Below are 17498 nucleotides of genomic sequence, written 5' to 3'. Positions count from 1 at the left end.
AACCTAACACTGCAACTGGTTCTTGGTAAAACAATTTCATTAAATGTAACTGTTCAATTCCTTCTTGCCATGTACAGTGTTTAACCATTACTATACAGCGAGGACACACATTTATTATAAAAATGCCAAAAATCAAAAGCACTTTGGCCTTTTTGTTTTTAAACAAAAGTTTATTCAGGTTCTTTAAAGTATAAACATTATACAAACGAGTGGGCTGCCCAGACCTGTTTTTTGAGAAAAACATTTTTGTTTCAATGTATGAACTGGGGAGGCAGATTAGATGCTCAGTGAATTGTGAAATGCATTGTCTTGATGTTATCTCTCTCCTACTCTTGAGCAAAATATTTGATAGTCCTACAACTATTAAAGAAATTATATTTGTAATTAAAAATCTCCCCCAAATGGAAACCCAGGACTACATGATTTCTCTGGAAAATTCTATCAAATATTTAAAGAATTAACACCGATTCAACACAATTTCTTCCAGAGATGGCTGAGTGTTTACAGTGCCAGGCCCTGTTCCAACTGTTTCCACGCGTCTCTAATTCTTTCATTGACCTTATAAACAGTCCTTATTTTTCCTCCCTCCCATCTGAGGAAATGGAGCCCAGAGAGCTCATGTACACAGCTGGGGCATGGCATGACCAGAATTCCAGTTTACATTTCTGTGCTATAATTACATCAAATCAGATGCTCGGATTTCTTTTATGTTAATCTCAATGTAAGGTCAAATTTACTATCAAGTTTTATTTTGGTGAAGGAAAATTCAGACCTGACCAGAATATGCTATTTCTACAAAGAAGCTGGGGTATGACCATAGTTGGCCTCCTCAGCAGAAGTGTGTGTGTTTTATAAATAACAATAAAGGTTATTCCTGCTGACAACTGCCATACAATTTCTATCTATATGCCAGTTAAAATATATCTAAGGAATGAACAAGAGATTTGTTATTGTAAAACGTAAGAGCTTCACTATAGCAGAACCAACCCCACCACTATAATTGCCAGAATCAAGAAGCAAAACACTGCTTCATTAATTTTTTCCTTTTATTGGTTATTTTACTCCACCAAGGCTAATTATACCCATTCCCATTGATTTTAACAAGCACCCTGGATTAAACACTGTAGAGAAAGCAGCAGTCTACAAGTATATATAAACTGCCTCCATTTAGGAAAAACAATATATTAAAAACATTCTATTGACAAATAAAATTATCCTGTGTTTTCTCTGAACAAAAGAGAAAGCATGACTTCCCCCTGCCAAAAAAAATTACAGAGAAAGATCATTAAAATTTAATATTCAATAAATGCTCTTCAGGCTTATATCCTTCCTTCTCAACAACTAAGAGCTCTATATTAGCCCAGTTCTCAAAATAAGCCACCATAATCCTGATGGCAAAGCTTGTCCAAGTTTACTGGATATCTGTCCTGTTTTGCATCACGAGACACTGGCAGGCAAGGGCCATGTTGCTGGGATATAAGGCTGACTCTGAGGGACATGGGAATTCTGGGAGTTCCAGAACCTGGAGCTGGTCTACATCAGGGCTGCTCCAACCCATAGCGTTTCAGAATGTCTTATTGCCTAGTGCTTGTCTTGAACATATCTAATTGCTGTCCTCTGATACCCCTGTTCTATTCAATCTCATATAGCATCTGCTCTGTACAATGACTGGTTCGAAGCAGTGGCTCAGGCAAAATGTCTCTTAGTCTCACTTTTTTTCCCAAAGTTAAGAATCTATTCCAATTTTACATCCTGCAAAGCTCTATGTTGGTTTTGATGTAAAACTAATGTTTTTCCCACAAATCTTTGAGAAAAATAAATGGCCTAAGAGGAGCTTTGACCATCTGTCTTGTGGCTATCTGAAGGCCCCTAAACATTGTCAACACTGATGTTTTCCCAGAAAGAAATGGCTCTCATAGCATTGGACAAAACAATGAACACCCAAGGAAACAAGTCATAAGGCTAGCTGCCAACTTCAAACTAACAAAAAAAACCTGCTTTCCATACTGGAAGGGTTCTCTTTTTAATCCAATGCACAGTTGAATCCAATTTAAAGCTGTAATTAAAAAGCATAGCAACCTAGTGCCTCAAATGTGACTCCAGGTTTTCCAAGGGTTTAAGTTAGATCCATTCACCATGATACCAGCAGAAAAGCTGCACTGAAGTTTTTCCCTGTTCTATCTATGGATATGTTCACAAAGAAGAAAAAAAGAAAAGGAAGACATGAACTGAGGAGCACTAAACCTCCACGCTATATCCTCCAATTCTTTGAAATGTCATTTCAGACAATAAACCTTTCTTCAGAGTCACCTTACCATTTAATCAGTAACAGGTATGACCTTAGTAGGTTTTTTCCCCCTTCTTTCTCCCCATCCTTGCTCTATATACTGTTTCCATTCTGAATAATTATACCCTGGGGTAGTTCGTTCATTCATTCATTCATTCATTCATTCATTCATTCATTCATTCATTCAACTCTTTCTGGCTGCTTTCTGTAATCTTCTGTCCTGGGGACCAGGGGAGCTTTTTATGCTGTTGTTGAGTGATTGACAAGAATGACTTGGGTTTTGATGAGACTGATAACTACATCCTTCAACAAACACAAATATCAGAGGTGTTTCATTCCAGAAAATAATTTCCTTTCAACATCTCAACAAACTGGCTATGTGATCATTTCAAAGTTTGTGTAATAAATGAACTTTTGAATTGAGGGAGACACCGAAATCCAAAATGGGAAAACAAAAATATACAACGGGGCAGTTAGCATTTTCTCATTTGTCATCTGACCTCAAAGTTCATCCCGGCACCAACACAAAGAAGTAATAATTTCATCAGCCGCTAACAGATGGCAGGCAAGAAATGGCCCTAACCCTCTCTGACAAGGCTGGAGAATAGCTCCATAGAGTTTAAGTTAAACGGATGGTGGCTGCTATTTTTCTCTCTGTTGCCTCCTGCACAGCAAGCCTGTCCAGAGCTTGAAGACCTACATCTTCAAGTGCACCAATGCAGGGACTCAGGTTGACCCTTCAAGACAAAGCAGGGGTCTCAAGTTACTACGGGGTCCTTTTTCTGCATGAAATTCTGTTCCAATAAACACAACTCAAACTTCTGCTCATAAAATAGGCTGCCCATGGTGGGGCATTTCTAGCATATCTTTTCCTTTATTAGCATCTAAGAGAAATTGGAGCATTTATTTTCTTAAACAGTGAATGATATTTTTCTGATGGGCTAGAGGCAAAACATCAGGAAAGCCTCATATTACAAACTCCAGAGTCCAGCTAGCTTCCTAAGGGTTACCACTTATGGGAGAACAGATGTTCCTTCCAAAGTTGGGCAGAATCGCTGCTCCTGGTTTCAATCACATGGGAAGCTTTATACAATCCCAATGCCAAGGCTTCAACCTAGAATCTCTGTGGGTGGCACCCAGGTAGCATTATTTTTTAAAGCTCCCCATGAAATCCCCAGCAGGTTCCAATTGGCAGTCAGGTATGCAAGAAATATATTTTATATCTTAAATATTTCATTTTAAATTGTTTTGATAAGTTCATTTAAGTTGTATTCAGAAGCCCCTTTGCCACTCTCACAACTCTACCTATCTGCTTCAGTCTCTTAAAGTCTTGTGTTAAGTTTCTGGGTCTTGCAGGGTTAGCCCAAACTAGTTAGCATGCCCCACTCAGACATCAGGGAAGCAGATGCTGATGCTGCAGCTGGGCCTTCTGGGATGTGTCCTGAGACCAAGCTATAACAGCCAGGACAGTCTGAAAGGAAAAGACACTTATGCCTGGACATCCTGTACCCTGCGATCATCGTGCACTGCAAAGCTCCTCCATGACTCAGGGAAGGCGGTGTCATGCAGGCCAGCTCCATTCTTCTGCATGAAAGGCAGGGCGTAAAGAGAACTATCTTCCCAAAGGTATGCTGTGCCCCTCACTAATTCAGACACTATCATCTAAAACTATGCAACCTGCTGGTGAGGCTTCGAGGCAAAGCTATATACATTTTTGTGTTGATCTCTCTTGATTGTGCATCCTGTGCTGACTTTTTTCTGCATCTATTACATAAGCAAACATTGTTTGATTTACCCAAGCTGTAACAGAGCCTGGTCTTACCATCAATTGGTGCCTTCTACTGCCATCTGTCATTATAATGATGGTGTGAACCTAGAAACTCACTGGATCAAGACGAAAAAGAACACGAATCTTGCCTCTTGCACACAGTAGGTGCTCAATGGTGCTGGTTAAACTAAGGGCTCTACCCCTAAAGGCAGGCTCTGCCTAATCACAGGCTCTAACAAAAGAAAGGTATCAGTATGACTTGGACAAGGCATTCCAGCAATAAGGCACAGAAACCCAAATACAGTCTAGTAAAAGGAGACAGATGCCAGGATAGAGGTGAATCTCATGGAAACAAAGCACAGAAAGCGTAGCTGAGCCTCACAGGTTAGTACTCAGTGGCTCTGTCTCCCTCACTCTGTGGGACCCCCTGACTTCATGCCACTGTGTGTTTCTGGCCCACCAGAGTCAGCCAGTTAAGACTGACCTCAGCTTATTTCCAGGAGAAAATTTAATGGCTCACCTCAGGGGAAGTGGGGAGCAAACATAAGGTTGGTATAACACACTCATCTGGGGCCACTGAAAAGACCCAGGGTCATCAGAACAAATGATAAACAAAAGCTCTGCTGAGTGTGATACCCCAAGAAATTAGAATTCACACATAAATAATAGCTGTAAAACCTTTATTTCAGGATGACTGCAGGATCAGATTTCATAGGTATACAACTACTTTATAGTTCCAAATCACAACAGTACTGAACCAAAAACACTTTATCCTTCACAAAACTTGGCCTGAGAAATGTCCATTTAGATTTTAATCCACTGAAGTTTCACATTGTGGAACTGTACATATAAAAATATGAATACAATTGGGGGAGACAATAGATTAAAAATCAGCCGAAACTCCCTGTAGCAACATCTCACTTATCCTGAGGTCACAGATCTGGCAGTGCAGTTGGGGATCAGGAAGCAAGTTCAAAGAAGACAGAGGAATCACTAAAATAATGTCACCTAGTCAGTGCAGCTAATGTTCCTTGTTTAACTGCTAGAAAAGCCTCTCGAAGCCTCACTCAGCGCCTGGTCACACATAGTACGCAGTGACATGGTTTTCCGGCTCCCAGACAGCAAATGAGAGGAAGGTTCCTCGAGGCAGGCAGAGTGCTGGCAGAGAGAAACAAGTAACAGGGAGGGGGAAGAACAATGATTCCAAACCACCACAGAACTCAAAGAGCAGAGCCAAGTGGGGCCAGCCAGTGCAGGGGCTTTAACAAACCCACATAGGACCTGAAAGCACTCAAAATATAGAAACAACCCCAAAGAGGTTTCACTGTCTTCAGTAGGTTGTGGTTTGCAAAAAGCAGGGAAGTGTGTACTAATCAGAAACTGTTCTATGTAAATGGTTGAAATGAAGTACAGGAAATGCACAAATATAAAGAATAACCTTGAGTGTGTATCCCGTGCAGCCCAAAAGGCCTGTTAAATGAGATCTTACTACATGTATACTACTTATATAAAACGAATATAGCACCATTTCTGTTTTATCCACATTTATATAAAAACATAAAAGCCCCTTCATGATAAAAGCTCCTCAGTTATGCAGGAATGAGCTTTAGTCAGCCTCTCTCTATGTAAGATCTTTATATCGGGCCCCGAGTGGCCAACTATGTTGATCAGTGGTGGGCCCAACGGCCTGCAAAACTGTCTTAAACGATAGAAGACAAGGAGGCCAAAACACCTGTGCTATATCAGTTTCTCAAAATATGGTCTGTGGAGTAGCACCACCCAACCTCCTGGAAAACAGGTTTGAAAATGCAGATCCTCAGGTCCCAAGTGCAAAGGCATCAATCAGAACCTTGCCTGGATACCAGCACTTCTGCACCCCTCCCAAAGGATTTCTGGTACAAGTGCAAATCTAGGACTCACTGGAGTGAATTGCAGGGGAGACTCACCAGGTCTCCCCTTTCACCCTTTCCCACCCACGTTCCTAACATGCCCAGTAAGGCTCCTCCTGCTTTTGACATTCTTACACCAGACTGCAGAGTTAAAAAAGTAAAAAGGTAAATGTGGGCTCCTAAATGTTTCAACACAGGAAAAGAATTCTGACATATAATAAAAATGAACTCTAACCAGTCCTAGTTAATTTTTTAAAAAGCATAAGATTTCTGAGCCATAGATGAGAGGCCTGAAGCAGCAGATTCCTCCTGGAATAAAGGGGAGTTAGGGTAAGTGTCTAATATAAGTCCAGAGGGTTACAGGGAAATGGGAGGAAAACACACCTATAAAGTAGGTGTGGGGGAGCAGCAGAAGGCAGCTTACATCTGGGACAGAACAACACAAATCTATTAAATATTGGCTGGGATGTTTAGTCTGGTCCTTAACACTCTTGAAGAGAGGCTGGAAATGACTAGCAAACATGTGTTGCTTGGCGAGCACAATGTTTTTAAACAATTCTGAATTTGTCCTCAACATGTAAAAATCAGGAGTTTTAAAATTCTCTTTCTGGAAAAGTGAAATTGGAAGAACTCGGAAAACCAGCCACATGGCAACACCATGCTACAGCCAGGCAGCTGCTGCCCACCTCTGGGCTCTGGGGTTGTCCACAGTGGCCACCAGCCTGCTTCCCCCACCAGATCACCTTCCAGACCCCTGCAGGCATTTGCACCAGCCACCCCAGCTTCAAGGAATTCAGACAAAAATCAGCTTCTCTGTGCTTCACTATTTCTATTTCTAACAAAAATTCTGACTACAAATCCTTTCCTACCTCAGAGGTGTTAAAAAGAAATCAGATGTCTGCAAATCACCTAGAACTTATTGTAGCGTTCTCATCCTTAGCTGCTCATTGGAATCACCTAGGGGGCTTTAAAAAGCACTGGTGCTTGAGTTACACCCAGAGATTCCGATTTTCTGGCCTGCAGTGTAACGGGGGCATGGGGATTACACAGAGCTCCCCAGGTGGTCCTACTGGGCGGCCCAGGCTGAGAACTCTCCCGCCTGCAGAGGATGCAAGTGGTTGCATAGGAAGGGTTAAGTTTATTCCAATCTAATCTCCAGATACAAACTTCTTGCTTCTCACCTCTGTGATAATTTGCATTGCCTCTTATTTTTGGAAGTGGGCAATTATTCCAAAAGCCTACAAAATGCCATTTACAAACTGATAAAGGAGGTCAAAGTGTCTCCTGGTTTCTACCATTCATTTTCCCTCCAATGCAATTGAAGAAAACAACACTAAGGAAATGAGGAGAAATTATCCCAAGAAACAAAACTCAAGTAGCACAAAGCACTCGAACACAATAAGAAGAGGCTCACAGTGGCAGGCTTGTATTAAAAAAAAATGCAATCGCTTTGAAATTCATTGATACACTAAGTGGAAAATATTTTAAATATAAAAAAAATTCTCCAAGACTTTCCATTAATGGTCCAATTTTTATCTTAAGATGGATTCCAAATTTTTGCCTCTCTTCAAGCTTTCTATTAGGTAATGTGCATTTATTGTTTGGCTTCTGATTGTGGAAAATGCAAACTACTGTCATCTAATTTTCAAACAGTAATCCTACCTTATACTACATTTGAAAAATACATTTTCAAAATGGTTTTCCATAATCAGAGTAAAAATGGCTTCTATTTACTGGACTTCTACTAGGTACCAGGAATGCTTGTCTCTCTCTTTCTCTCTCTCTCTCTCTCTCTCTCTATATATATATATATAAAATGCAAAATTTGTCCAACAACCTCACAGTTAATTATTTCACTTCATTTAAAAAAATTTTTTAGCAAGTGAGCTTCATAAAGATTTAAAATTATGTTCCAGTGAGCTAGTGAGTGGAAATGCTTGGATTCAAACTCAGGTCTGTCTGTTTGACTCCAAACCTGTGCTTTTCACACTAAACATCTTGTTTAAGCATCACAACCCACAGGTAGTAAGATCTGTGCCCAATAAGCCCCACTTTCCCAGTGAAAAGAGAGAGGTTATGATCTGTCTCAGATCTCAAGAGTGAGCTAGGAGGAGCCAAGATTATACATATATTCCCACTCTCCATCTGATGTTTTTCCAGCAGACAGACACAGCTCAACGCTACGTTATAAATGTTACACTGATAGCAGTTATGCAGAACTTGTGGGTCTCAATCAAATGCTCCTGATTTCTGAGAATCTTCAACATTACTACAAAAGTGGCTTCTCTTGAACTCAGGTCTCACACATTCCTGTCTATTCCAGGCCACCTGGGAATCAGGTGTTAGGTTCAGTTCCTTTATTTACCTTAGAATCTTCTGGTGAATCTATAAGCAATGATGCAAATAACATAAAGGCACAAACACCAGTCTCTAGGCCTGTTCTTGGCTGCTCGGACACCACCACCAGGCAATCGGCAGGACTTTGTGAAGAAGGGCGACATCACCCTCTACGGATTTTCCCTTTATTTGTAAAACTGTAGAGTCTGTGCCATAAAAATCCAGCTAGGATGCATCTCCATGAGTGTAGCTATTTGAGGCTGGCTCCCAGGGGAGAGTGTCATTTCATGTCCTGGCAGGAACAGTCTCATCTTCTTAAAGCTGCCGATAGACACCGCATCCTTAAGCCTATATTTAGAAAATTGTATTGTTGGTGTGGTGTGTCCAAGAAGAGATTCTCTAGCAAAAGTAGACATAACACAGCTCCCCTGCAAGAGAAAACAAGCAGACTCGGTCATCTCATAAACATGTCTCACCGATCAATATTTGTTTGCCTTCCTTTCTGCAGCAACTCTTAAGGGTCACTTGAGTTCTATTACTCTGGATAATTCTTGAAGAAATTGCATTTCTGCCTCCTAATGATCTTGGAACAAAGCAAGCACCTCATTTTATTAAGTCCAACTACCTAAAAAAGCTGGTCCAAAGGGGAGTGGAGATACAGCTGAAACTGAGGTCTTAATCATTCCAATGTGAAAGAACTCTGCTAGTTTATCAAACCATACCACGCCTGGTCTCCCAACTGCTGGCGGCAAGAACAAGCGCATGTCAGGGCTATTTGTTTTATTCAAAACTGACAGGAAATCAAAAATCTATCCAATAGATGTGTCAGCAGCAGCACCACAAGCAAATTGGTGAGTGAGATTTACGAACCCCAAGTTTGGCTTGTGACAAAAGTCACCTGCTAAGCTCCTAAATGTCAAGCCCCCACTCACTCGAATACACAGGCCAGTGGGTTCCAGGGAGTCACTTTAGGGCTAGGTACCATATACAAGGCAGTCACATTCCATGTGATTGGCAATCGAGCACAATTTTTGGACAGAGAGAGACAAATGCCATATGATTTCACCTACCTGGGGGCTGTAAGAACAAAATAAATGAACAAACAAAACAAAAACAGGCTTATAAGTTATGCAAATTTGAAATGTGGTATTGCATAGAAATATTAGTGTCTCCTTATGCACATTTGTAGAAACCCCACAGAATATTTTTATGAAAAAGTAAAAACTGCAAAAGCCCAAAGCTGGTAGGTTGGGTGCATGCATCACCCATAGCACCTACATGGCTACCCCATCACACTGCTGCTGCATCTGTCCCACAGATGCCTGCTATGCACATGCACTGCAACTTAATGCATGAGCAATTTTAATGATCACTGCTGCTGCTACGTTAACTGCATCATTGTGTTCATTTTAATGGTTTGTGATGCCTTCAAATAACATCATCTAAGCAGCGATGCTGGAGCTCAGGCAGAGAACATAAACTGTCATGTTACTGGAATAGAGGTAAGATATGATCAAATGCTACATAAAAGAAAGGCCAAGCCACCACAAGGTGCCCCAATGTTAATGTAGAAGAGGCCATGCTATAACCCAGGGGATAGGAAACTTTTTCTTAAAGGACCAAAGAGTAAATATTTGAGGCTTTGCATCTGTAAGATGTCTATCATAGCAATTCACTCTGCTGTTGGAGCTAGAACACAGCTGGGAACAAAGCTGCATTACAATAAAACTTTATTTGCAAAAGTAGACAGCAGGCTGGATTTGGTCTGTGTGCTACAGTTGGCTGACCCCTGTTCTATAGCTCATTCCTACTACCTTTTCTTCATTGTGGCATTTTACTGCTCATAAAATCAGTTCTCCCACTGAAACCATTCTCCCATTTCCTATAGAGCTAATTTTGAGAAAATAAAAAGTTCCATTGAAACTGCCATGTGTCGAGCTTAAAACTTTGGAAAAATGGTCAAGAAAAGGGGGTTAAAAACGGGAAGTGATAAGAAGGCAACAACACTGCAGTAGCGTCAGAGCCTCAAAAGGTCCCATATCATGTGACTGGTACTACTTGTATGGCTGTATGTATCTGCCAAAACTCGCCAAACTGTGCACTTAGAAAGGGTCAGTTTAATTGTACAGAGAGAGATAATACCTCAATGAAGCAGATTTTGGGAAAAAGCTTAAAGCCTCAGCAATAGCCTCTAACCTGTCATAATCTTGGATTTGTGTGGTAATGGTATATACTTATTATTTTTCATCTGCTTCTCTGAGAAAACTTATCATAAATAATGAGAGTTTGAATTACGGAAATCCTTCAGGAACTCCATTGCATTAAGTGCATTAAATGCACATGCCCTGCACCAAACTCCTTGTAGTTTCCAGACCTCAACCACCCACTTAAGGAAGGAGAATACATTACTTTTTAGGAATAATATAAAGCCCTGAGGGACTTTCAGCCAAGATGGAGGCATAGGTAGATACACTATGACTCCTCGCACAACCAAGAGAAAAACAACAACAATTTAGAAACAAAAAACAACCAGTACTGATAGAAAATTGAACTGTATGGAAGTCCGACAACCAAGGAGTTAAAATAGACACATTTATCCAGCCCGGTAGGAAGGGAGGATCGGGGGGCCAAACGGAGAGGGGTTGCAGCAAAAAAAGTGGTGGCTGGTGGACCCAGGCGCAGGTGGCAGCAGGCGAATCCAGCAAGGCAGCGGATTGTGGAGGGGTGCACCAGGCATGGCAACTGGCAGACTGGGCAATCCCACACTGGAGCACAGATAAACCAGACAAAACTGGGAAGCGGGACAGACTGTACAACCCAGGGTCTCAGCACTGGGAAATAAAGCTCAAAACGCCGATTGAGGCAGCAGTGGAAGAAACTCCCAGCCTCACAAGGGAGTTTGTTGCAGAGACCCACAGGGCCCTAGAATGTACACAAGCCCACCCACCCAGGAATCAGCACCAAAAGGGCCCAGTTTGCATAGGGGGAGTGGCAGAAGGGACTGAAATCCAGCAGAAAGCAGAGCAAGAGCCATTGTTCCCTCTCGGACCCCTCTCCAACATACGACGTCACAACTCAGTGACTGGGTTGCCCTGCCCTGGTGAACACCTAAAGCTCTGCCCCTCACTATGTAACAGGTGTGTCAAGACAAAAAAAAATTGTCCCAAACGAAAGAACAGATTAAAGTTCCAGAAAAAATACAATTAAGTGATGAAGAGATATCCAACCTATCAGATACACAGTTCAAAGCAATGGTGATCAGGATGCTCACAGAATTGGTTGAATTTGGTCACAAATTAGATGAAAAAATTAAGTCTATGCTAAGTGAAATAAAGGAAAATGTACAGGGAATCAGTAGTGATGGGAAGGAAACTGGGACTCATATCAATGGTGTGGACCAGAAGAAAGAAAAAAACATCCAATTAGAAAAGAATGAAGAAACAAGAATTCAAAAAAATGAGGAGAGGCTTAGGAACCTCCACATCTTGAAACATTCCAACAATCAAATTATAGGGGGACCAGAAGAGGAAGAGGAAGAACAACAAGTGGGAAAGTTATTTGAACAAATAATAAAGGAGAACATCTCCATTCTGGCAAAGGAAATAGACTTCCAGGAAGTCCGGGAAGCTCAGAGAGTCCCAAAGAAGTTGGACCTAAGGAAGAACGTACCAAGGCACATTATAATTACATTAGCCAAGATTAAAATGAAGGAGAGAATCTTAAAAGCAGCCAGACAAAATTAGAGAGTTACCTACAAAGGAGTACCCAAAAGATTGTCAGCTGATTTCTCAAAAGAGCTCTTACAGGCAAGAAGGGGCTAGAAAGTATTCCAAGTCAGGAAAGGCAAGGACCTACATCCAAGATTGCTCTATCCAGCAAAGCTTTCATTCAGAATGGAAGGGCAGATAAAGTGCTTCTCAGATAAGGTCAAGTTAAAGAAGTTCATCATCACTAAGCCCTTATTATATGAAACTTTAAAGGGACTTATCTAAGAAAAGGAAGATAAAAATATTAACAGTACAATGACAGCAAACTCACAATCATTAACAACCACACCTAAAACAAAAACAAAAGCAAACTAAGCAAACAACTAGAATAGGAACAGAACCACAGAAATGGAGATCACATGGAGGTAATCAACAGGGGAGTGGGGGGAGTGGGGGGAGGAGAGAGGGGGAAAAGGTACAGAGAATAAGTAGCATAAATGGTAGGTAGAAAATAGACAGGGGGAGCATAAGAATAGTATGGGAAATGTAGAAGCTAAAGAACTTTTATGAGTATGACACATGAACATGAACTAAGGGGGGAATGTGGGTGGGAAAGAGTGTACAGGGTGGAAGGGAGTGAAGGGGGGAAAGGGGACCACTGTAATAGCATAATCAATAAAATATATTTTAAATATATATAAAGCCCTGAATTCTTGGCTCAGTTCTCAAAACAAAGGACCCGAAAAAAAAAAAAAAGCAAGAACAGGGACAATTTAAGACAGTGGGTAATGCTTGCTTAATTTCCTCATTCTTATAAGCAACACTTGAAATCGAAACCATAAGTTGGTGATTTAAAACACAAGTTAGTGTGTGCCTTGCCTCCTTTCTTTTATGTTGTCTACATTTCAGTATGGAGCCTATCAACATTCAAGTGCAGTGCAGGGTTGGGAGCGGGGGCAGTGGGCAAGAAAAGGCTGAGATATTAATATCAGGGGAAAGTCACACAAAATCATTTGATTAATCTGAAACCAGTGATGGAATACATAACAGTTTCAAACTACAGCTAATAGCTTTCAATCCATCTCCATTCAGAGATGAAAACTCGTGCAAAGCAACGGTTCTCCAACTGCAGTCCCTGGACCAGCAGCCACGGCAGCACTGCCCAGGACATTGTTAGAAACAAATTCTCTCACTCCACCCAGACCCACTGAATCAGAAACTCTGGTCAGGAGCCTGGGGAGAGGGATAATCAGTCCACGTTTAACAGATCCTTCCACTGATTCTGATGCTCACTAGAGTTTCACAATCACCAATTTAAAGTTTAAAAACCAAGATATACTCTTCCCATGCAAGTGGCACCCTCATTTTCTTATTTAACATGGCGCTGAATTCAGTTCCCACGCTCCAGGGTGAGATGGAATCTGTGCCCAAGGACACGAACACTGCACCCTGCCGGTGCTTAGTGAGCCTCCCCCAAATGCCAGCCTGGAGAAACAGGGTCGTGGGGCTGAGATCTGCTCTGCAGAGCGGATGCAGGAGCACACGACATTAGACTCCATTCCAACATTTGCTGAGCACCTGCCGCACACCATGCCTGTACTAGATGAAACTATCTGGTCTCCCCTTTCCAGTAGTAAATAAATCTATTAGCATGCGTTAGGTACACAGAGGCTTAGCATTAGTGAGAATGGAGTCAAGCCTGCAAACAAGCAGAAACACTTTATAATTCTCAAATTCTCATTCATAGGCATGACCAGCATGCTTTTGCACATAATTGCTCCTTTTGCTTCTTTGGTTAATTCTCCTCAAATTTTATCATATATTACAATTAAAGTACCATGTTGTTTATACAAAAATCATATGTACTATAATTTTAAGCTGACGTAGGAAACTTGAGGTAATTCTGAATTATTGAAGACAATGTTTGCTCTACTTAAATGTCTTACCTTCTCTCAGAAGTTAAAAATCGAACTCCAGTAAATTTCATAAGAGGCAAATCCCCTATTTATTTTAGGCTTTGATTCTCTCTTAAATAACTTTGTTCCACCCTTTCCACTATGAAGGTGATTCCCCTTGATGTGGACAATAAAAACTCAAGGAAAAGAATTTAAGTAACTCTGGAATGCCCCTGCAATCTGTCAAGCCTACATTATTTATCCTAAACTAAAAGTGGCATGTGCTTCTGCAAAAGTGCTCCTTCCTCCATCCTGTGCCCAAGGCAGACATTGCTAATCAATCAAGGCCCTCTACCTAGAGCTTAGGAATTATTTTCAAGGCCCTTCTCCATAGCATTTCAGGCAGCCATCCCCAATTGATGGGAGTATATATAACTGATAAAATACATTTATTGCCCTGGCCAGTCAATATGCCCCTTTCTACAGTTCTAAACCCCTCCTTTCATTGTTCTCAGAATGATAAAATTAAAGCTTCCATTTATCCTGAGCTGCAGTTTCTACAAATCTGTGCTACCTTGAGGGTTGTAATCATGTTGGATTATGCTGAGTGGTTCAAACAATTTAAATGCAGTTGTAACGCAGCACGTAGTACAAAACTGTTCTGAAAACCAAAGAACCAAGTAAATAAAGGTACAGAACAGATAATGAAACACCTATGCATATCCTGGGGAAATGTGCAGCATGGATGGCCCAGGGAGGGCACAGCACTAGGTGTGGGAGCGTGAACACATGGCCTGGGAGAACAGCTGGGTTTGGCTTTTGGTACTCACTGATGGCTCTTTACTCAGCTGAGGGGGCACCGCACTGCTCCTTCAGCAGCATCTCCATTATTCTAATTCCCTATGGAGAGAAGAAAGGAAAATCAAAATGCCATATTCACTGACAAGTGCTTTTACATTTATCATAACCCTTCTCCTTCAAGGAATCCAAGTCATGGCCATACATTCACTTCAGAAAAGTAGGCTCGTCATCACACCGTACATTTTTCTAATCTTCTGCCCATCAATTTCACATTATCTCCATGTATGCTTGGAATTACTAAGGGAAGCAGGGAGTTTAGGCTCTCCATTTTAACCAGAAGAAGACAGTCCAAGAGAAGTTAGGTAACTTTGTGAAAGTGGCCCAGCCACTAAGTGGCACCACCAGAGCTAGAATAATAATGGTAACAGTTAATATTAATTGAACATTTATGAGCGTGCTATGTTCACTGGTAAGGTTTTATATACATTAGCCTGGGTAGTGGGTGCTGGGTATACTGATGAGATCTGCTCTGGGACTCGGGCACCCCTTCTGGCACCTGCCAGCCCTGTCAGCAGCTGATAGCACACAGCCACCCTCTCAGCCAAAGGCAGCTGCCGTACCTGAGATCATGGCACCTCTCCAGGGGCAGCCCACATCCAGTGACTGGTGCATACAGGGGTCTAAAGGCCTGGCCCCCTTCCCTCAATTTGGAACAACTCTGAGGGCATCCCATCTCCAGCTGCCCAAGGGATCAGCTGAGACCTTCATCACAACTGCATCACAGAACATCACCAGCAGCCTAATCTGCTATCCCTACTCCCTCACAAGGGCTGTCCCTGAGCATCCTCTTTGGTAACCCTCTGCACCCAGACCTCCATCTCTCAGTGTGTCCTGACGGCTAACCAAAGACACCTTTTTAATATGCAGAAAACCTTAAACAAGTACTATTCTGACCCCTCATCTTACTGATGAGGCAACAGAAACTCAAACAGGCTTAAATAATGTGCCCCAAGTTATACAGATACTAAGTAACGAAGCAGAGAAAGAACACAAACATTCTATTCTGTTTCAGGGGCCACCTCTCAACCTTCTCACAATGCTCACTCCACTGCTGTATCTTTCCAATCACCCACCCACCCACCTTGGCCAGTCAATTCTACCCTGGAGGAAACAGGAGAGCCGATATTCCCTCTGCCTTCCTCCGAGGATGAGTTCTGAAGACCGGAGGATAAACTCAGATGAAAAGCAGGGATGCCATATAATTATGAACAAGGGACTTAGGAAATGAAGGCTGGATCTGGGGGCATGGGACATAGTTCTCAGGGACTGGGAGAGAGCAGTTGTCTCTAAAGTGCTCTAATGATCAAGGCTAACTCACCATGCAGGTTCCCAGGACTCCCTCAGGAAGACTTTGATTTCATGGGGCTCAAGTAACAAGCACCCAGATGCTTTTTATGCTCAAGTAGGGCTGAGGGGGCCTATAAGTACAAAGAAGGGACTTTCTCTTTGAGGTTTACTCTGAGCCACAAGAGGGGGATACATATAAATATGCAAGAGGGGGAAGACCATTAAATATACAGGGATAGGCAAGAGTAGGTTTACAGTTAGGAGTATGAGAAACAGAGTTTATTCTTCTATTACTATTTACTTATTATTGTATTATTTATTTGTATTACAACTGTAAACCTACTTTTGCCCACCCCTGTAATTAGTACCAAGGTATACTCAACAAAAGGTAATGTTTCTTTACAGGTTTCAGAAGGTCCTTCAGATTCTGGCTGGCCATTACCACAAATATTGCCACTGTTTCAGAAGGAAGAAGTATTAATTAAAAGACCTTGGCAGATCCTTGCTGGGTGGCTCAGTTGGTTGGAGCATCATCCTGTACATCAAAAGGCTACAGGTTCAATCACCAGTCAGGACACACACCCAGGTTTCAAGTTCAATACCTAGCTGGGGCACTTATGGAAGGCAACTGATTGATGTTTCTCTCTCACATCAATGTCTCTGTCTCTTTCTCTCTCCCCACCCTTCCTCCCTCTCTGAAAAAAATCAATAAACATATCCTCAGATTATGATTTTAAAAAATTTAAAAAACAAAGAGATGTTGACAGAAGGCCAGGGAACATGGAGTGCTGGGTGAACCAAATGGCCAAACTGTGGGACCACATGTACTGTCAGTGGCACTGGGCCACGGCTCCACAGCTCCAGCAATTATTCTCCTGGGTACCGTGCACTAGTCACTTTTCTCAGGAAATAACGTAGACCAGAGAGTGCAGGGGATTGTGAGGCTCATTGGGCAGCACTTTCCACACCCAGCTGCTCATGGAAATTCCTAGGAATCCACAAAAGCAAATAACGACTCCCAAACCCTATGCAGACTGACTCATTCACAACTTCCACTGGTGGGGCCTGGAATCTATAGACTGATAACACATCTCACGTGGTTCTGAAGCACAATGAGTCCATTTACTAGAATGTGTCAATGGCAGCCTGACAGCACTTCCAAGATCCCTTCTAACTCTGCCAGTCTGGGAGCTAATGAAACAGTTCTCCTGAAACATATCTGAAGACAGAGTATCTACTGCAATCTTGTACATCAGAGCTACTTTCCTCTTAAAGAATTAGGGGGGAAAAAGAGAAGAAAGAGGTGAAACATCTAGTGGAATGAAATTTAACCTAAGACCAAAATTGTTCTCACATCTTCTCTCATTCATTCAATAGATCCAGCTAACAAATACTTATGGTGCACCTACTATGCGCACTGGAAATAAATGGTGAAAAACACAAAGTTCCTGCCCTCATCTAGCTTAC

The 17498-nt window shown here is 41.8% G+C and overlaps 1 protein-coding gene across 2 annotated transcripts in view; it reads right to left on the bottom strand.

Annotated features, from left to right (window-relative positions):
• Positions 1-4721: 4721 nt before the first annotated feature.
• PRELID2 (PRELI domain containing 2) overlaps positions 4722-17498 on the bottom strand; it is a 69353-nt gene continuing 56576 nt past the window's right edge. For both annotated transcript variants that reach the window (XM_037163343.2, XM_037163344.2), the window contains exons 6-7: positions 14714-14783; positions 4722-8709 (exon numbers count right to left, since the gene is read on the bottom strand). In XM_037163343.2, coding sequence (XP_037019238.2) covers positions 14724-14783 — 60 coding nt within the window. In that variant the 3' untranslated portion in view covers positions 4722-8709; positions 14714-14723. The remainder of the gene's footprint in view (positions 8710-14713; positions 14784-17498) is intronic.

The sequence above is a fragment of the Artibeus jamaicensis genome, unplaced genomic scaffold (genome assembly GCF_021234435.1).
Source record: "Artibeus jamaicensis isolate MK-2021 breed Jamaican fruit bat unplaced genomic scaffold, CSHL_Jam_final contig_456, whole genome shotgun sequence".
Taxonomy (NCBI): Eukaryota; Metazoa; Chordata; class Mammalia; order Chiroptera; family Phyllostomidae; genus Artibeus; species Artibeus jamaicensis.
This window is presented reverse-complemented; position numbering and strand designations above follow the sequence as displayed.